A 21,242-nucleotide genomic window follows, 5' to 3' on the forward strand; every position below is an offset into this window, starting at 1 on the left:
AAGGTGGTATCTCTCCCCACCGAACCGTGAGTAATAGCAGCATTTGAAGAGGTGGTGAGAGGATCGGAGTGCATCAAAGAGAGCTTTTCTACCCTTTCGACGCAGTGTACGAGTTAAAAGATTGATTATGATTTTTATATAAAATAATCTAACTTTTCTTTATTGAGTTGGATTAAGAACTAACTTACTTAGATTAAACAATTGTTTTTATAGCTACGCGTCGCTCCATCGCTGCCGCCGTCTCTGCCGCTGTTGATGTTTTTGCTGACGTTCTTTCATATTATTGGTTGCTGCTCTTGGTTGCCGTCGCCGTTGGCCAAACTTAATTGTAATTGGCCAGTGCATTTTAATTATAGTTTTTGTTGTATGCACTAAGTTGAGTTCGATCAACTTTGGAAATTGGCTATTCTGCATTCCCACGATCGCTGACCAAAAGGTGCAAGCTAAGTTCGTTAGAACTTTATTGAGAGCATTGCTTTGCTGTTAGTTGTGCAATTAATGCTCTCTTCTTCGGTTTGGGAAATTCTATTATTGAGGGCATTGCTTTGCTGTTTGTTGTGCAATCAATGCTTACTCATTTCCTCTGTCTGAGAAATTGTATTATTTTGGGTGTTAACTCTTCCCTCCTTAAACGCGACTGTTCTCGGTCGCAACGTAGTAGAGTACAGGTCCGGAGTGCGTGGGCTTTTCTTGCGTTTCTGGCCGGAAACTGGTGTCCTTTCCGTTGACCTACGTCTTCGTAGGAGTTCCGTGATTGATCCTATTATAAGTAGTAGTAGGATGATGGCGGATCCGTAGCTAACGGAAGATTCTATGGTTGCCTTGCTTCTTAATTTTTCCAGCGCTTTTGTGTTGTTAATGTTGAGTTCCTTGACCATTTGTAGTGAGAGAACTTCCTCTAACTTAGTCTTTTCGCCCAATAGTTGGAATAACGGAGGTTCTGGTTCGACTACGTTGATTTCCTTTGACTTGAAGATGGTTTCACCAATTGTTACCGTCGAATTACGATATTGTATTATGAAAGAGCCTTGCAGTTGTAGAAGTTTTTCATCTAGTGAGACTGGTCCATTGAAGTTGTTTAGCAGGATGGTGCCTGGTAGTATTTCTTCGAAATCCGGTATATGTTGATTGTTGATCATCTTACATTCTGGTTCTCGAAGGTTTAATAGAGCGTTTACGCAAGTATCATTGCTTAAATCTAACAAATTTTCTGAATTACAAATTGTCTTATCATTATAGGATTCACAAGGTTTAATTATTGCCAATAATTGTCTCTTACATTCTAAAAAATTTTCATATTTTATATCATTGATTATTTGGGCTTTTTTTATTGCTTTAATTTTTAAAGTTCTACAATTATCTGATTCAATGGTTGGTAAGCTAATAATGTAAATAAGGTCGTTGCCATTTGTGGCTAATTTGATTCGAGCAAATTCCAATAATTCTTCTATGTTAAAAAATAAGTTATTTTCTTTTTTAAAAATTTCTTCCACTATTTTGGTTTCTGTGTTTGTAAGTACAAATGAATTTATTGTATTAGATTTGGCCCATGTAATTGCGTATATTATGTTAATTATTTCTTCTTTTATTAATTGAATTTTATACTTTAAAATATTTGCTTTCTGATTTATGATTTCTTCCGAGCTCTGGGTAATTTTCAACATTGCATTAGTAGCGTTAGTAAGTTGGTTTATTTTTTGATTAATTAATCTGTTAATTACTACTTGTCTATTGTTGTTTTCTAGCTGCTCATTTATCTTGTCTTCTAAGATCTGATAGTCGTGGTGATCTGGCGATCCCGCCAGCCATTTCCATGCAGTACCTATTGCTTCTATTGCCCTTTTTTGTCTTTTTTGAGTTTGGAGTATGCGTAAATCCGTTTGGATTTGTTTTAGTTCATAGGAAAGATATGGGTGTAATGGATGAGATGGGGTGAGTGAATGAAATGATTCTTCTAACTTCGCCAGAGTTTCTTCATAGCTTTGTAGGTTAAAGATGTGGATGATTTTAAATGTTCCGTCTTGTTTAGCCGCTAATCCGGTTTCGAGTGAGATGATTTGTGAATTGGAATAGTCGAGGACTGTAGTTATTCCCAAGCAAAATTATGTTCTTATATTATTTTTATGTATGATTTTTCCGGTTTGTGTTTTAATGGTGGTCGTTCTATTTTCCGCTACTTTCTCGGTTTTGTATCTAGGTGTAAGTTTAGTTCCTAATCTTTTATCTATTTTTACATGTACAGTTTCGCCTGGCTTAAAAAGTTTTGGTAATATTTTTCCTTGATTATGGTATTCGAGGTCGGCTGTTTGTTTATTTTTAATTTTCTTTTTTATTTCTTCTCGTTTCTTTTCTATGTCTTCTGTTGAACTAGAGATTGTGCTTCTGAAAAATATGTCTATGGGTCTTTCTTTTGTTACAGAATGTATCGATTTATTATATTCTTGAACTGCTTTAAAGATTAAATCTTCAAATGATATGCTCCCGTTGTCTTTTTTGAGACACCGCATGATTTCAGATAGGGTTGAATGAAACCTTTCTATTTGTCCGTTACTTGTCGATGCGTACGGTGCGGTGGTGTGTAATGATATTTTGAGTTCATCTTCTAACATAAACTTTATTGCTGCTGAGCCAAATGATCGTTCGTTGTCCATTATTATCCATTTCGGCATACCGAAAGCAATTAACATTTCCCTCAACGGATTTTTAATATCTTCAGATGCTCTTGACTTTAAAATTTTTACTTGAACATATTTTGAAAACTTGTCAATTCCCGTTAAGACTCTATGTTTTTCGGTAATATAAATATCTATGTGAACTATTTCTCCTGGGTAATTAGGAATAGGGGTCGGTTGGATTTCTCCTTTTGGGGGGTGTCTATCGTATTTTGATTCTTTACAAGTTTGACAGGCTTGAACTATTGCTTGGATTTTCTTGGCTCGTTTATGTTCGAGGGTAATTATTTCGTTTTGTTGGGACTCCGAAGTTACGTCGTCTATTTCGTTTTGAGTAAACCTTACCTTGTATGATTTAAAATAGGTAGGGTAAATGTTTTGAATTTTTCCCATTACCTATTCGGATGTAATGATTCCGTTTATAAGCTTAGGATCAAGTTTACTAGTTAAAATTGCAATAAGTTTTTCTTCCGTGTAAGATTTTTGTTTAATTATGTGTCTGTGGTATGTTGGGAATGGCATTTCGAAGCTATAGGAATCTGTATCGGCAGTCAGTAATAATAATTGGTTTTTAAATACGTTAATTGGAGCTTCTACTGAAAATATGAGGTTGTGTGACGAGCTTTCGTCGCTATTGGCTGATGCTGAGGAGCTGATTGAATTAATTTCTGCGGGGGCCCGGGACAACGCGTCCGCTACCACATTAGCTACTCCGGGCTTGTACCTGATCTCGTGGTTATACTCGCCAATGAGGTCTCTGCAGCGTTTAAGCTTAGCGTTATGGTTATTTACGCTATTCGAAAAACTCAAGGGTTGGTGATCCGTGTATATTACCACTTTTGAATACCCGTAAAGATAATGTCTTAAACTTTGGAGCGCCCAAACGATCGCGAGCATCTCTCTTTCGTTAGTTGCGTAGTTCTCTTCAGTCTTTGACAGGGTGCGTGAAATGAACGTTATTGGCCTATGATTTTGTTCCAATACTGCGCCTATTGCGTAACTTGAAGCGTCAGTAGTCAATTGAAATTCTTTTCCGAAATCTGGATAGGCAAGGGTAACCTCCCTGGAGACGAGAGTATTTTTAAGTTTCTCGAATGCTGTAATCGCATCTTTGCTCAAGTTGATAGCAGTTCTGCTTGACTTGGTCTTAGATATCCGGCCTTCTTCGCCTCTTAGAAGAATGGTTAGGGGTTTTGCTATTTTGGCGTAATCTTTTATGAACCGCCTATAATAACCTGTCATGCCCAAAAAGGAACGGAGATCTTTTAATGTTTTTGGGACTGGAAATTTTGTAATCGCTTTTATTTTATCTATGTTGGTTTTTACTCCATTTTCTGATATTGTGTACCCCAAGAAGTCTACTTCGTTTTTAAAAAAATGGCATTTCTCTATTTGAACCCTCATATTTGCGTTTTGTAGCGTTGAAAATACTCTTTCCAAGTTTTTGCCGTGCTTCACTTCGTTTTTGCTAAAGACTATAATATCATCAACGTATACATAGCAAATTATCCCTATGTATTCTCTCAATATGTCGTCTAACGCTCTTTGAAAAATGGAAGGGGAATTTTTCAAACCGAATGGGAGTCTCGTAAATTCATATTTTCCGCCATTTACCGCGAATGCTGTTTTTTCTATGTCTATATCTTTCAGTGGTATTTGATGAAAACCGCTCTTGAGATCTAATACCGAAAAATATTTGTTGTCCCCGAGCTGCGCAATAATTTCTCCAATTTCGGGTATGGGATACCGATCTGAGATAGTAACTTCATTAAGTTTCCTATAATCAATTACTAATCTGTACTTTTTTTCTTCGGACTGGCCGGACTTTTTCGGAACTACCCAGACTGGTGCATTATATGGTGATCTTGAAGGTCTTATAATACCATCTCTTAGCATCTCAGTTATTTGTTTTTCTACCTCTTGTTTGAGTGATATTGGGTATGGGTAATGTTTTCCGTAAACTGGAGAATCTGATGAAGTTCTGATCTCACCTACTACTTTAGTTGTGTATGCTAACTTTGAATCGGGATCTGCGAAGAGGATTTTGTGGCTTTGTACGAGGAGTTTTATTATTGATTTTTGTGACTCGGTCATATGGCTGACTTGCGGTCCAATTGTATTTACTGCTTGTGTCGCTAGTTGATGAATTTTAATTTTGCGTTGATTTCCGAGAATTAATATATCATTTTTTACATCTATTATTGCTCCTAGTCTTTTCATTGTGTCATTGCCCAAGATACCATGAAAGGTTTTTAGGGTGTCTAGTAAAAAGAATTTCATGGGTGTATCCGAAATATTAGCGAGCTTAAGTGTTGCGTGTTGTGTTATTTTATTGTTACCACCGACTGAACTAACTGAAAAAGTGTTCTCATTTGGCTTTGGATTTGGTACTAATTGATTTTGAATATAATTTTGATTAGAGCCCGTGTCGATTAAGAATTTTAGAATTTTTCCGTTCCCCGTGGTTACTTTAAAGTAAGGTAGTGAGGAACGATTTATTCCATTTCTGATTTATGATTTCTTCCGAGCTCTGGGTAATTTTCAACATTGCATTAGTAGCGTTAGTAAGTTGGTTTATTTTTGATTAATTAATCTGTTAATTACTACTTGTCTATTGTTGTTTTCTAGCTGCTCATTTATCTTGTCTTCTAAGATCTGATAGTCGTGGTGATCTGGCGATCCCGCCAGCCATTTCCATGCAGTACCTATTGCTTCTATTGCCCTTTTTTGTCTTTTTTGAGTTTGGAGTATGCGTAATTCCGTTTGGATTTGTTTTAGTTCATAGGAAAGATATGGGTGTAATGGATGAGATGGGGTGAGTGAATGAAATGATTCTTCTAACTTCGCCAGAGTTTCTTCATAGCTTTGTAGGTTAAAGATGTGGATGATTTTAAATGTTCCGTCTTGTTTAGCCGCTAATCCGGTTTCGAGTGAGATGATTTGTGAATTGGAATAGTCGAGGACTGTAGTTATTCCCAAGCAAAATTATGTTCTTATATTATTTTTATGTATGATTTTTCCGGTTTGTGTTTTAATGGTGGTCGTTCTATTTTCCGCTACTTTCTCGGTTTTGTATCTAGGTGTAAGTTTAGTTCCTAATCTTTTATCTATTTTTACATGTACAGTTTCGCCTGGCTTAAAAAGTTTTGGTAATATTTTTCCTTGATTATGGTATTCGAGGTCGGCTGTTTGTTTATTTTTAATTTTCTTTTTTATTTCTTCTCGTTTCTTTTCTATGTCTTCTGTTGAACTAGAGATTGTGCTTCTGAAAAATATGTCTATGGGTCTTTCTTTTGTTACAGAATGTATCGATTTATTATATTCTTGAACTGCTTTAAAGATTAAATCTTCAAATGATATGCTCCCGTTGTCTTTTTTGAGACACCGCATGATTTCAGATAGGGTTGAATGAAACCTTTCTATTTGTCCGTTACTTGTCGATGCGTACGGTGCGGTGGTGTGTAATGATATTTTGAGTTCATCTTCTAACATAAACATTATTGCTGCTGAGCCAAATGATCGTTCGTTGTCCATTATTATCCATTTCGGCATACCGAAAGCAATTAACATTTCCCTCAACGGATTTTTAATATCTTCAGATGCTCTTGACTTTAAAATTTTTACTTGAACATATTTTGAAAACTTGTCAATTCCCGTTAAGACTCTATGTTTTTCGGTAATATAAATATCTATGTGAACTATTTCTCCTGGGTAATTAGGAATAGGGGTCGGTTGGATTTCTCCTTTTGGGGGGTGTCTATCGTATTTTGATTCTTTACAAGTTTGACAGGCTTGAACTATTGCTTGGATTTTCTTGGTAAGTTGTGGAAAGAAATAATTCTTCAAAATTTGTAATTTGTTCTCTTTTGCATCTCTATGGGCTCGTTTATGTTCGAGGGTAATTATTTCGTTTTGTTGGGACTCCGAAGTTACGTCGTCTATTTCGTTTTGAGTAAACCTTACCTTGTATGATTTAAAATAGGTAGGGTAAATGTTTTGAATTTTTCCCATTACCTATTCGGATGTAATGATTCCGTTTATAAGCTTAGGATCAAGTTTACTAGTTAAAATTGCAATAAGTTTTTCTTCCGTGTAAGATTTTTGTTTAATTATGTGTCTGTGGTATGTTGGGAATGGCATTTCGAAGCTATAGGAATCTGTATCGGCAGTCAGTAATAATAATTGGTTTTTAAATACGTTAATTGGAGCTTCTACTGAAAATATGAGGTTGTGTGACGAGCTTTCGTCGCTATTGGCTGATGCTGAGGAGCTGATTGAATTAATTTCTGCGGGGGCCCGGGACAACGCGTCCGCTACCACATTAGCTACTCCGGGCTTGTACCTGATCTCGTGGTTATACTCGCCAATGAGGTCTCTGCAGCGTTTAAGCTTAGCGTTATGGTTATTTACGCTATTCGAAAAACTCAAGGGTTGGTGATCCGTGTATATTACCACTTTTGAATACCCGTAAAGATAATGTCTTAAACTTTGGAGCGCCCAAACGATCGCGAGCATCTCTCTTTCGTTAGTTGCGTAGTTCTCTTCAGTCTTTGACAGGGTGCGTGAAATGAACGTTATTGGCCTATGATTTTGTTCCAATACTGCGCCTATTGCGTAACTTGAAGCGTCAGTAGTCAATTGAAATTCTTTTCCGAAATCTGGATAGGCAAGGGTAACCTCCCTGGAGACGAGAGTATTTTTAAGTTTCTCGAATGCTGTAATCGTGTTTTTGCTCAAGTTGATAGCAGTTCTGCTTGACTTGGTCTTAGATATACGGCCTTCTTCGTCTCTTAAAAGAATGGTTAGGGGTTTTTCTATTTTGGCGTAATCTTTTATGAACCGCCTATAATTACCTGTCATGCCCAAAAAGGAACGGAGATCTTTTAATGTTTTTGGAACTGGAAATTTTGTAATCGCTTTTATTTTATCTAAATTGTTTGTTTAAAGTTTTGACATATGTATTCTTGAAGTTCGTTTAAGTTATTTTCTTCTCCCAACTGATAATACTCTTGTTCTGAACTTGATGTGGTTTCTTTTGAATTTTGCTGCACGGTACTTTCTGTCTCTGGTTGAATATGGAACTGTCTTGACATCTTGTTATTATTTGGGACATTAGCGGTGCTGAGAGGTCTTTTCCCTGCATAATCATTATTTGCTGGTTTGTTCATATAATTTATATGACGTGATCGAACTGACTGATCTACGTCCATAGGTACCGGTTTCGGTTGTGGTCGTGGCGGAGGTTTTGGTATGTTATAGGACGCTACTACACCGGATTGGTTTGTATAAGGTTGACTATAAGATTTGAATTGGTTAGTTTGAGTAATTAGGGGTTTTCCGGATTGGTTTGGGTTATGGTAGAGATGCGGATGGAAATTTTGTTTGACGGCTACCATCCGATATGGTTGTTGAGGTTTAGGTGGTAGCATGGGTGCCCTCCCTAAATACGGAGTTTTTGGTGTCTGGTTATTCCTAGCATTTTGATTCTCTAGCAGACTGCATAAATGTAGAGCGTGTCCTAAGTCATGTGGTTCTTTAATGGCCAGCAATTGTGCCAGGTTTCCATTAAGTCCTCTGACAAAAGTGTCTAAGGCTTTTTCCCTATACATGGCTGTCAGAGATTGTATAGTTTCTTGTGAGGCATCTAAGCTGCCAATTTGGTTCAGAATTAGTGATAATTGTTGATAGACTGCCTGATAATATTCATCTATAGTATTGTTACCTTGGTTAAGAGCATATAGTTGATATTCTTAGGTCTTTAAGTCGCGCTTGTCGGCGAAATGCGCTGTTAGGCATTTTGAAATAGCTGTCCAATCTAAGGGGGTATTATATGATTCTAATACTGCGTCCGCTTGACCAGTAATTTGGTTACGGATTGCTAAAAGAATTCCATAATATTTTGGTGAACCAATTCTGTTTTCATAGATTTTTAACACCCTCTCGACACTTTTCCTCCATGATGAATATTCACTTTTGTTTCCTGAAAAGTCTCTAAGTGTCCGAACAATGTCTGGTAATTTATCTAACTCACTAAGATTGTGCGTTAATTCTCTTTTAATTGTTTGGTCTGTATATTTGGAAAAATCTTTATTTGGATTAAGTATTTCCTTTACTAGTCTACTGAGATTTGTCTCTAAGATTGTTTTTATTTTTTCCTCAATGTCCCTCTCGGTCATGATTCGTGTGTTTATTTGTGTGGAACTGGCTGATGAGGGTCCGGTAAGATTCGCGAGTCTGTCTGCCAAATCTTGTTCGGTCATTTTGGGTATGGATATATGAGCAGCGAAAAGTTTAATTTAATTTTTTAATTTTAGTTATTCAGAATTCGGAAGTTGTCTTCTAAGAATTAGGGTGTGCGATTTTTTATTACCTTTGTAATTATTGTGTGGGAATTTTTATTTTCCCTATATTTTGGATTTTTTCTTTTTAACTCACTAAAATATGTCTTCTACACTTTATATTTGGGTAAAACTTTTTCTTCTTTGAATATTTTTCGATTAAATATTTTTTATGTTTTTGTTAATAAATTGCTTAAAACTATTCTTACAGTAGTAACATATCTCGGCGTGCTCTCGTGATGACAGGCTCGGCAGATTCCGTTTTATCCCACTCTGCAACGATATCTCCTGAGTGTGAGTTTACTAAGGGGCCTTCTCTGTACCTTAATTCACGTTCCCTTCGAACGGATACTAAAGGGATCACGGCGATAAAATTTGGCCTGATTATTCCACCGGGTACAAGTCCTGTTTTTTTTTTCAGGAGTGACAATTTGCGGCGATTTTTAAACGGCACTTTTGCACTTCCGAATCTCGGTATTTTTGGTTTTTTACTTCTCACTGATTAGGCGGAGGTTTGAAACGAAACGTCAGAATTTTTTAATTTCTGAACTTCGCGAGACGCGGAACTTGTTATCCTTTCGCGGTTTTAATCAGGTCCCTGTTCGGGCGCCAGTTAAAAGATTGATTATGATTTTTATATAAAAAAATCTAACTTTTCTTTATTGAGTTGGATTAAGAACTAACTTACTTAGATTAAACAATTGTTTTTATAGCTACGCGTCGCTCCATCGCTGCCGCCGTCTCTGCCGCTGTTGATGTTTCTGCTGACGTTCTTTCATATTATTGGTTGCTGCTCTTGGTCGCCGTCGCCGTTGGCCAAACTTAATTGTAATTGGCCAGTGCATTTTAATTATAGTTTTTGTTGTATGCACTAAGTTGAGTTCGATCAACTTTGGAAATTGGCTATTCTGCATTCCCACGATCGCTGACCAAAAGGTGCAAGCTAAGTTCGTTAGAACTTTATTGAGAGCATTGCTTTGCTGTTAGTTGTGCAATTAATGCTCTCTTCTTCGGTTTGGGAAATTCTATTATTGAGGGCATTGCTTTGCTGTTTGTTGTGCAATCAATGCTTACTCATTTCCTCTGTCTGAGAAATTGTATTATTTTGGGTGTTAACTTACGCCCTCTTTACCAGTGCAACGAATATGCTCAAGACCGCGACGAGTAAAAACAGCAGAGAGCAGTCAACGCTTCTTCATTTGCGTTGCCTCTTTAAATATTTTGTAATTCTCTTTGGAGAGCTGCTCATTTATATATACTGCAGCGTCTGATCCAGGACCCAAAAGCTGCAAGCTCAGTTGACTTTTTTGAATTTTTGTAAACAGAGATATCTTCTCCCTGACGCTTTCAAATTTGATAATAATCACCGGGTCGACGTGCGTGTTTTGTGTTTTACGGGCGCGAAAAATGTCTCTTACTTGTGGCGGCAGAGTCAGCTGGAGATTAAAGCACAGCTTGTGGTACAGAGATCGTAAGTTTTCCCCGTCCACATATGGCACAATATGCATATGCACATCGAAAGAGCTGATTGCAACGTTTTGGGCAGACAGCTTCGCTTCTAGTTCACACATTTTCTCACCCAACGCATGCAAGTCAGCCATCTCCAGATTCAGCTGGTCGACCCGTTCCAATTTATCAAGTACCTCGCGTTCTAGGCCTATGATTCGTGAGCAAATCACCTTGACATCTCCGGCGTTCATCCGCTTCTCGATACTGGAGAGGATGCGTTTTTCCGCTTCATTTTTGCTCTTGAACATGATCCTTAAGGAGCTCCAACAGTTGTGGCGATTGGGCGTCCGAAAGGCGTTCACTGGCAACCCAGCACTATTACGGGTGCGCTTAGTCGGTTGCGCCGTAGTAACAGGAGGCATTTTTTTATTTTATTTTGATTAGTTTTGTAACGTGTTTATATTTTTGTTTTGTAACTGGTTTATATGTGTGTTTTGTAACGTGTTTATATGCTTGTTTTGTAAGGCGTTTATATATTTGTTTTGCAGTGTAGTATTAGATTACAGTTATTGAAGTGTGGATTTTAAGAGTGCACTTGGAAAAAAAACTGTGTTAGTGTGTGGGTACCAGTGCGCTGTATGGTTTCGATGTTTGATAGTTGTAACAAAAAACAACGGCTATGAAAAATGACTTTAAACAGTTCTTTTGTTTAATATATTGATTAAAATTGGGAACTTCGTTGTTTTACAGATAGTTGCAGTATTTATGCAAAGTTTTGACCATAAAGGTGTTTTATCCGAAAAAAATATCGATTATATGGAGAACTTTAACGACAAAGCAAATAAATATACGTCTGCTCACAGTGAACGTTTTAAATATACTTTGTGTGCCTTTCGGAATTTCGCCAGCAGAATTTGCAAGATTCATTAATGCAATTCTACTGGATATGGTGCAAGATGGTACAGTGGTAACGTACATGGATGACCTTATTATTACCTCGAAGGATATGAATGAAGGAGTCAAAAAGCTGGAGCGTGTCTTAAACCGAGCATCAGAGTATTACTTGACAATCAAGTCTCAAATATCAGTTTTTTAAGAGTAAGGTAGACTTTTTCGGTTAAATTGTTGAGGGAGGGACTGTAAAACAACCTGAAGCTAAAATTAAAAAAATTCTCGATTCCACAAGACAAAAAAGTTTTCAGCGGTTTCTTGGACTGACCTCCCATATTGCAGATTACGTGACTTACTTCCTCGATGAATAAATGGCAGCGATGGAGCAATTAATGATATTATTGTGTGAGGAGTCTTAAAACTCCCCACAAATTCCGAGGCAGGAGAGCTGCATAGCAACAGCGAAGGGGGCGAGAACGCCGGAGGAGTCAAGGGCAACAAGGTCAAACGGTAAACAACGGACCTTGAACCCGGGCAAAGCGGAGACACCGTGGATTAACGGTATCACGCTGGACATTGGACCCTCACACGGCAAGGGCAACAGGGTCGAACGGTAAATTGGCGGACTTCGGACCCGCGCAAAGAGGACGCACCGTGAACTAAAGGTGCGGCAGTGGACCTTGGAACCGATCACGCGAGCTGGAAAAGGGAAATAACGGGACCATCACAGGCTATAAAAGGCGGCGCTAGCGCAACACACCAAGAAGTAATAGTGCGAGAATCAAAGCGAGTGCGTGTACGCGAGACCAGTAGCAAGTTAATCAAGTGCCGAGTACCAGGATCAAGATCGCAAAGACGAGACGCCGAACGACTGAGAGTCTACAAGGCTGAGGCTTCAACGCTGAGATCCAACGGGTGCTAGGTCGTGGTTAAATCGAGCTCAGGGAGTCCTTGCGTGGAGTCTGCGATAAAGGTGGCTGGGCGAAGAGGTCGAACCTAGTTCAACCTGCTAGGCGATACACCTTGCCGACACAATCCGAACCAACTTAGGGAGCCTGCAATAAAGGTGGCTAGGCGAAAAGGCAGAACCTCGTTCTACCTGCTAGGCGAAACACCTTGCCGGTCCCGACAGTGGGGTTCGCATAACATCCAGAGTCTCGAAGGAGCCGTCACGAGTCAGTTACCAGCAAGCAGTCGACGACGAGGAGCGACGCCGCGAAGGACAGCGTCGAGGAGCGACGCCGCAGAGGACGACGACGAGGAGCAGCAGCAGCTGAAGAGCCGCGAGGCTTGTATAAGGAGACGAATAAAAACCGTTACGATCCCAACAGAACTCTTGCGTTATTCATTGGTCAAAGGCAATCACCCAATATAAATTTGGTGGAACGAACCCATAACCTCTCTGAGCTAGCCGCCCGTTAACGTAGCGAACGAGAATACATAAGAAATCAGGTCGTTATAATTGATATCTGCGCCGGTATTTCACTTATACAATCTAAAAGCTCAAACGAGAATCCGGACGATCAACAATTGCATCCTTTTCAGTACTTAAGCCGGAGGACAAAGCCAGCTGAAGAGATATATCATTCTTAAGGTATTGGCTATAGTCGAAGCTCTAAAAAATGACGTGTATATTTACTTGGAAATAAGTTTAAAATCATTACTGATTGAAATGCTTTTGCTTTAACGATGAAAAAGCGCCGCGAAGTCCCTTTGAGAGTTTCTCGTTGGGCATTGTTTCATCAAGACTAGGACAAAGCCAGCTGAAGAGAAATATCATTCTTAAGGTATTGGCTATAGTCGAAGCTCTAAATAAAACCTTTTAGAAACATACCATATTGACCACGTTGGACCAATAAAGCAGAACAGCAAGAACTACAACTATATTCTCGTGGTGGTCGATGGGTTCTCTAAATTCGTCTGGCTCCATTCAACGAAGAACACAACGTCAAACAGAGTAATGGATCGTCTTTCTGGCCAAGCGGCAGTGTACGGAATCCCTAGGCGCATAATATCAAAAGAGCAACTTTTGTTGCAAACATATTTTGACGAATACGGAATACAGCTTCTAATAATAACCACAGGAGTTTCCCGAGAAAACGGACAAGTGGAACGAATTCCCAAAATCGTTATTCCAATGTTGGCCAAGCTTTTACAAGAAATGCCTTGAAGCTGGTACAAACATCTTAGAGCTGTGCAGCAAGAATTAAACAACACTCCACCAAGAAGCACAAGGTTTTCACCGTTTAAGCTAGTGACAGGCATTGAGATGAGACTAAACAAAATATCCGAACTGAACACGTTCTTAAAAGATGCCGCTATCGTGGAATTGGACCAGGAGAGAGATACTTTGCGTACACGAGCACATGAGAAAATTGATCAAATTCAGCAGGATAATCGTAAGACCTTCAACAAGGTAAGTAAGAATGAATTTAGTATCTATAAAGCGCACGCAATATGGCACCGGCTTGAAATTGAAGCCCAAGTTATTTGGTCCCTATAAAGTAGTAGTCAGGACTCTAGCTCATGGAAGATATGACATTAAAAAGTTGGCGACCATAAAGGACCCGGAAAAGCTTTCACTGCTGCTAAATACATAAAAAAAAGAATCCTCAATCTCAATCGCCAGAAGAACAATCGTTCAAGCCGAGTGACAAATCAGGATGGCCGATTGCGGGAAATGGAAATAGAACTAGAAGTGGTCATGTCTACAACAACACTACCTAAGCCTTAAAATGAGTTCATTATGTTTAAACTATGTTTACAATTATTTCATTACGGTTTTTGCAACTATCGAACGAATCAAATCGTGCCAGGTCCAGTACTTGCTTTTGCTCCCTGAAGTCAACAGGGAGTATTGGTGTTTACTTATTCCACTCAATATAAATGTCTTTAAACTGAATTGTCGAGTTAAAATTTAACCTTTTACCGGCGATCATATATACATAGTCAATTAAAGTGAATTTTCTTGTAATGTAGTCACAAGCTCTAGACATCTCCAATAAATTGACTCCAACTCCATTCCACGGTAAAGATGGAATCTGTTCGACTGAGATAAAATCACCAATTTTTGGAATCAACAATCTGAAGCAGATTTAAAGTTCTGTCGAGAGAGAGAGAAAAATAGAATTTTGTTTGTTACAACAAGCAAGCTATGTTTTCATCAGAAATAAGCTTTGAGATGAAATTCAATTGGATTGATTGATTTTTCTCATGATCATAAACATAATTTATCTGGTCATAAGATGGCAATACTCTACGCATCCTCTACCACTCTAACAAGGACCTAGTACAACTGCGAGTGTAGTTGACTGTTGAGCATCTGTTCAGCGGTCGGGAAAGTGTACGATTTTATTCAGAAGGAAAAATGGGTCGCAGCTAGCTTATGTCCGCATGTGTCAATTCTGACCCACCATAAAGGAAAGCACACGATCGGTCACGTTTTCATACCATCTGTATGCAGATAGTTTACCTAATATATCAGTGCAAATTCTATTATTTTGATAGGCTAAGCCATGTTACTGATAGTTGTAATCTAGGGTAGACCTAAGTAAATACCAAGTTATACTCAATAAAATCAGTACGTAAAGAACTCTTGACGTATTTACTTCTCTTCAGCCAAATTGATATTGTACTTATTGCGGCGAAAGTTGCTACTGGGCTTGTACTTGTGGAACGCAACAACAAAAATATAATTCAGCATTCTGAAATCATTTAGGTAAAACTAGGCTCTGCCTTTTCCCCCAGCCACCTTTATTGCAGGCTCCCTAAGCTTGGACTGGATTGTGTCGGCAAGGTGTATCGCCTAGCAGGTAGAACTAGGTTCGACCTTTTCGCCCAGCCACCTCTATCGCAGTTTCCACGCAAGGACTCCCTGAGCTCGATTTAACCACGACCTAGCACCCGTTGGATCTCAGCGTTGTAGTCTAAGCCTTGAAGACTTACATGCACTCGCTTTTAATCTCGCACTGTTTAATACTCGCGACCGGAGAAGAGTTGGTTTTACAGGCTATGAAATGTGTAATATTCGTGATGATGGGGTTGGGATGTTGGTAAATATCGAGCTTAGTAATGTAAAACACTGTCTGATAGGCACTTGTAATAGGGATCTGAATATGCTTGGCAGTTTCGTGACCCAAGTTTCAGTCGACAACACTCGCTACGACCTAACATTTCACATTTCAGATGAACAGATTTTCCTACTACGTGAAAAGAATGATTAATAATTGTCCTATTCAAATGTAAATTTTTCTAAATGACGAGTACCCAGTATATGAGCGCCCACAACGCACTTCTCATGCAGAAACGATAAAAAAAATCCGAGTTCGTCAGAGTTGCTTTGCCCATTGTATTGGTTTCGAAGACGGATGGTAGCAAGTGACTATGTTGCGATTATAGGCGGTTGAACGACTGCAAGGATATAGCCTCTTTACAACGCTGGTTGAGCCAAATTCTAGAAAATACATATCTTTCGTAACACACTCAGGTCAGTTCGAGTTACCCAGGACACTGGGTAAATCGTTTACATAGATTGCGAACAACAGAGGGCCTAGTACGGATCTCTGTGGAATTCCTCTTGACACATGCCTAAAATTGGAAATATTATTTCCCGCAGATATGGCTTAAAGTCTGTTGGACAAATAAGACCTAAAAACCCTGATTGCAGTGCTTGAAAAATTGAAAAGATTTATTAGTTTAGTACTAAGAATGTTGTAATTTACAGAATCGAATGCCTTGCTATGATCAAGAAGAATAAGGAAAGTAACGTTATTTTGGTCGATTTGCTGGCGATTATACTCTACGATGTCAGTTATGGCCGTAATACAACTTCTTCTTTTACGAAACCCTGACTGTTTATTCTGCAGTAAAGAGTTGAATTCAAGGAAACAATGACTTTGTACAGACATAACGATTTCAATAACTTTGGAAGGAAAAGATAGGATGGAAATTGGTCAATAGTCATTGTTGGCCTTTGGTATCGGAATTATTTTTGCTCTTTTCCATACCATCGGAAAGGAAGAAGTAGTTAAATAAGGTTATATATGGCATAATAGCAAAAAATGTCTAGACTTTAAGAATACAAGAAAATACATCACATTGATTTAAGCACATGAAGCTAAAACTAGTATCGCAGTGTGTTCTGGTAGTCTCAGGTATATCGATGGATGAAAACTTGTGGTTAAGTTCTTCAACATTGACAGTTTTATTTTTTTTATTTACAGGGAAAGTCGTATAGACTCAAACTCATCAAGTAAATTATTTTCCTTTAAGAGGTTGCTATTGAAGTCACCTGCTAGGATAATGTCAAAATAAAAGCTGATAAATCCGCAATGAAAACAAGGACGAATTCGTATGGTGTTTTACTGTTCGGTCGACAGATACAGCCAATCAGTGTTTTCGTATTACATATGCCAGTTTTTCCCACTAGTATAAATTCTATTGGACTATCACTTGAATGTTTCGACTTAATTTTACATTTAAGTTTGTTATGAACATAGATCGCGACGCCACCAGCATGACTAGCACGATCAGCACGTAAACATCATAGTTTATTGATGAGTCGCACATATCATATATCATCAATTTTTCTTAATAAGCTTTGTGCATTGATATGAGCAACTTTTCAACAATTTTTGAAATGGCAAATTACTTTTATCACGTTACCAGTTTTGGAACCACATGTTTCACCCGAAATTTTGATATTTAAGGCTTATTAGAGGCGCAAGCTCAATTTTTAAATTTTAAAAAATTTTTAAATAAAAGTAAAGATATCTTAACTAGAGATTCGAAGAGAGTGAATTCAAAGTTATTAACAGCGAAAGCTATAATCTGCAGATAAGGTGGTATCTCTCCCCACCGAACCGTGAGTAATAGCAGCATTTGAAGAGGTGGTGAGAGGATCGGAGTGCATCAAAGAGAGCTTTTCTACCCTTTCGACGCAGTGTACGCCCTCTTTACCAGTGCAACGAATATGCTCAAGACCGCGACGAGTAAAAACAGCAGAGAGCAGTCAACGCTTCTTCATTTGCGTTGCCTCTTTAAATATTTTGTAATTCTCTTTGGAGAGCTGCTCATTTATATATACTGCAGCGTCTGATCCAGGACCCAAAAGCTGCAAGCTCAGTTGACTTTTTTGAATTTTTGTAAACAGAGATATCTTCTCCCTGACGCTTTCAAATTTGATAATAATCACCGGGTCGACGTGCGTGTTTTGTGTTTTACGGGCGCGAAAAATGTCTCTTACTTGTGGCGGCAGAGTCAGCTGGAGATTAAAGCACAGCTTGTGGTACAGAGATCGTAAGTTTTCCCCGTCCACATATGGCACAATATGCATATGCACATCGAAAGAGCTGATTGCAACGTTTTGGGCAGACAGCTTCGCTTCTAGTTCACACATTTTCTCACCCAATGCATGCAAGTCAGCCATCTCCTGATTCAGCTGGTCGACCCGTTCCAATTTATCAAGTACCTCGCGTTCTAGGCCTATGATTCGTGAGCAAATCACCTTGACATCTCCGGCGATCATCCGCTTCTCGATACTGGAGAGGATGCGTTTTTCCGCTTCATTTTTGCTCTTGAACATGATCCTTAAGGAGCTCCAACAGTTGTGGCGATTGGGCGTCCGAAAGGCGTTCACTGGCAACCCAGCACTATTACGGGTGCGCTTAGTCGGTTGCGCCGTAGTAACAGGAGGCATTTTTTTATTTTATTTTGATTAGTTTTGTAACGTGTTTATATTTTTGTTTTGTAACTGGTTTATATGTGTGTTTTGTAACGTGTTTATATGCTTGTTTTGTAAGGCGTTTATATATTTGTTTTGCAGTGTAGTATTAGATTACAGTTATTGAAGTGTGGATTTTAAGAGTGCACTTGGAAAAAAAACTGTGTTAGTGTGTGGGTACCAGTGCGCTGTATGGTTTCGATGTTTGATAGTTGTAACAAAAAACAACGGCTGTGAAAAATGACTTTAAACAGTTCTATTGTTTAATATATTGATTAAAATTGGGAACTTCGTTGTTTTACAGATAGTTGCAGTATTTATGCAAAGTTTTGACCATAAAGGTGTTTTATCCGAAAAAAATATCGATTATATGGAGAACTTTAACGACAGAGCAAATAAATATACGTCTGCTCACAGTGAACGTTTTAAATATACTTTGTGTGCCTTTCGGAATTTCGCCAGCAGAATTTGCAAGATTCATTAATGCAATTCTACTGGATATGGTGCAAGATGGTACAGTGGTAACGTACATGGATGACCTTATTATTACCTCGAAGGATATGAATGAAGGAGTCAAAAAGCTGGAGCGTGTCTTAAACCGAGCATCAGAGTATTACTTGACAATCAAGTCTCAAATATCAGTTTTTTAAGAGTAAGGTAGACTTTTTCGGTTAAATTGTTGAGGGAGGGACTGTAAAACAACCTGAAGCTAAAATTAAAAAAATTCTCGATTCCACAAGACAAAAAAGTTTTCAGCGGTTACTTGGACTGACCTCCCATATTGCAGATTACGTGACTTACTTCCTCGATGAATAAATGGCAGCGATGGAGCAATTAATGATATTATTGTGTGAGGAGTCTTAAAACTCCCCACAAATTCCGAGGCAGGAGAGCTGCATAGCAACAGCGAAGGGGGCGAGAACGCCGGAGGAGTCAAGGGCAACAAGGTCAAACGGTAAACAACGGACCTTGAACCCGGGCAAAGCGGAGACACCGTGGATTAACGGTATCACGCTGGACATTGGACCCTCACACGGCAAGGGCAACAGGGTCGAACGGTAAATTGGCGGACTTCGGACCCGCGCAAAGAGGACGCACCGTGAACTAACGGTGCGGCAGTGGACCTTGGAACCGATCACGCGAGCTGGAAAAGGGAAATAACGGGACCATCACAGGCTATAAAAGGCGGCGCTAGCGCAACACACCAAGAAGTAATAGTGCGAGAATCAAAGCGAGTGCGTGTACGCGAGACCAGTAGCAAGTTAATCAAGTGCCGAGTACCAGGATCAAGATCGCAAAGACGAGACGCCGAACGACTGAGAGTCTACAAGGCTGAGGCTTCAACGCTGAGATCCAACGGGTGCTAGGTCGTGGTTAATTCGAGCTCAGGGAGTCCTTGCGTGGAGTCTGCGATAAAGGTGGCTAGGCGAAAAGGCAGAACCTCGTTCTACCTGCTAGGCGAAACACCTTGCCGGTCCCGACAGTGGGGTTCGCATAACATCCAGAGTCTCGAAGGAGCCGTCACGAGTCAGTTACCAGCAAGCAGTCGACGACGAGGAGCGACGCCGCGAAGGACAGCGTCGAGGAGCGACGCCGCAGAGGACGACGACGAGGAGCAGCAGCAGCTGAAGAGCCGCGAGGCTTGTATAAGGAGACGAATAAAAACCGTTACGATCCCAACAGAACTCTTGCGTTATTCATTGGTCAAAGGCAATCACCCAATATAAATTTGGTGGAACGAACCCATAACCTCTCTGAGCTAGCCGCCCGTTAACGTAGCGAACGAGAATACATAAGAAATCAGGTCGTTACAATTGATATCTGCGCCGGTATTTCACTTATACAATCTAAAAGCTCAAACGAGAATCCGGACCATCAACAATTGCATCCTTTTCAGTACTTAAGCCGGAGGACAAAGCCAGCTGAAGAGAAATATCATTCTTAAGGTATTGGCTATAGTCGAAGCTCTAAAAAATGACGTGTATATTTACTTGGAAATAAGTTTAAAATCATTACTGATTGAAATGCTTTTGCTTTAACGATGAAAAAGCGCCGCGAAGTCCCTTTGAGAGTTTCTCGTTGGGCATTGTTTCATCAAGACTAGGACAAAGCCAGCTGAAGAGAAATATCATTCTTAAGGTATTGGCTATAGTCGAAGCTCTAAAAAAATGACGTGTATATTTACTTGGAAATAAGTTTAAAATCATTACTGATTGAAATGCTTTTGCTTTAACGATGAAAAAGCGCCGCGAAGTCCCTTTGAGAGTTTCTCGTTGGGCATTGTTTCATCAAGACTATGACTATGTCATCAAAAATAGGAATGGCAGGAAGATGAGGCATGTAGATGTTTCGAGTCTCATGTCATTTGCTGGAAAACACACAATGTACAAGAATGCCATCAAGGAATTGATCGTGGTGCCGATGAAATGAGAATGAAAATATTAGAATGGCCCACAAGCAACGACATTTCCCGGTAGGAAGGACTCAAGAGGCAGTTAAGAGGACGTTTTACATACACAACCTATCGACAAAAGTAGTTGAAGTGGTAAAAAGTTGTGTAGAATGTATTATCTCAGAAGGCAAGGCAGGCGAAAAAGAAGGTTTCTTGACTCCGATAAATAAAACCTTTTAGAAATATACCATATTGACCACGTTGGACCAATAAAGCAGAACAGCAAGAACTACAACTATATTCTCGTGGTGGTCGATGGGTTCTCTAAATTCGTCTGGCTCCATTCAACGAAGAACACAACGTCAAACAGAGTAATGGATCGTCTTTCTGGCCAAGCGGCAGTGTACGGAATCCCTAGGCGCATAATATCAAAAGAGCAACTTTTGTTGCAAACATATTTTGACGAAAACGGAATACAGCAGGAGTTTCCCGAGAAAACGGACAAGTGGAACGAATTCCCAAAATCGTTATTCCAATGTTGGCCAAGCTTTTACAAGAAATGCCTTGAAGCTGGTACAAACATCTTAGAGCTGTGCAGCAAGAATTAAACAACACTCCACCAAGAAGCACAAGGTTTTCACCGTTTAAGCTAGTGACAGGCATTGAGATGAGACTAAACAAAATATCCGAACTGAACACGTTCTTAAAAGATGCCGCTATCGTGGAATTGGACCAGGAGAGAGATACTTTGCGTACACGAGCACATGAGAAAATTGATC

The 21,242-nt window shown here is 39.3% G+C and overlaps 1 protein-coding gene across 1 annotated transcript; it reads right to left on the bottom strand.

Moving 5' to 3' along the window:
• Positions 1-244: 244 nt before the first annotated feature.
• On the bottom strand, positions 245-2,617 carry LOC128263644 (uncharacterized). Its single transcript, XM_052998719.1, has 2 exons — positions 575-2,617; positions 245-508 (listed from the first exon to the last, which is right to left on the bottom strand). The coding sequence occupies exons 1-2, from the start codon at positions 1,662-1,664 to the stop codon at positions 453-455; spliced, it is 1,146 nt and encodes a 381-aa protein (XP_052854679.1). The 5' UTR covers positions 1,665-2,617; the 3' UTR covers positions 245-452.
• Between the last annotated feature and the right edge of the window lie 18,625 nt (positions 2,618-21,242).

The sequence above is a fragment of the Drosophila gunungcola genome, unplaced genomic scaffold (genome assembly GCF_025200985.1).
Source record: "Drosophila gunungcola strain Sukarami unplaced genomic scaffold, Dgunungcola_SK_2 000010F, whole genome shotgun sequence".
Classification (NCBI taxonomy): domain Eukaryota; kingdom Metazoa; phylum Arthropoda; class Insecta; order Diptera; family Drosophilidae; genus Drosophila; species Drosophila gunungcola.

What these genes read in the sequence shown, in the direction of transcription:
- LOC128263644 (XM_052998719.1), bottom strand. Translation starts at nt 1,664, where the DNA reads ATGTTGAAAATTACCCAGAGCTCGGAAGAAATCATAAATCAGAAAGCA. An exon ending in TTCTCAGACAGAGGAAATGA is followed by an intron (nt 509 to 574) that starts GTAAGCATTGAT and finishes CCCAAACCGAAG; the next exon opens with AAGAGAGCATTAATTGCACA.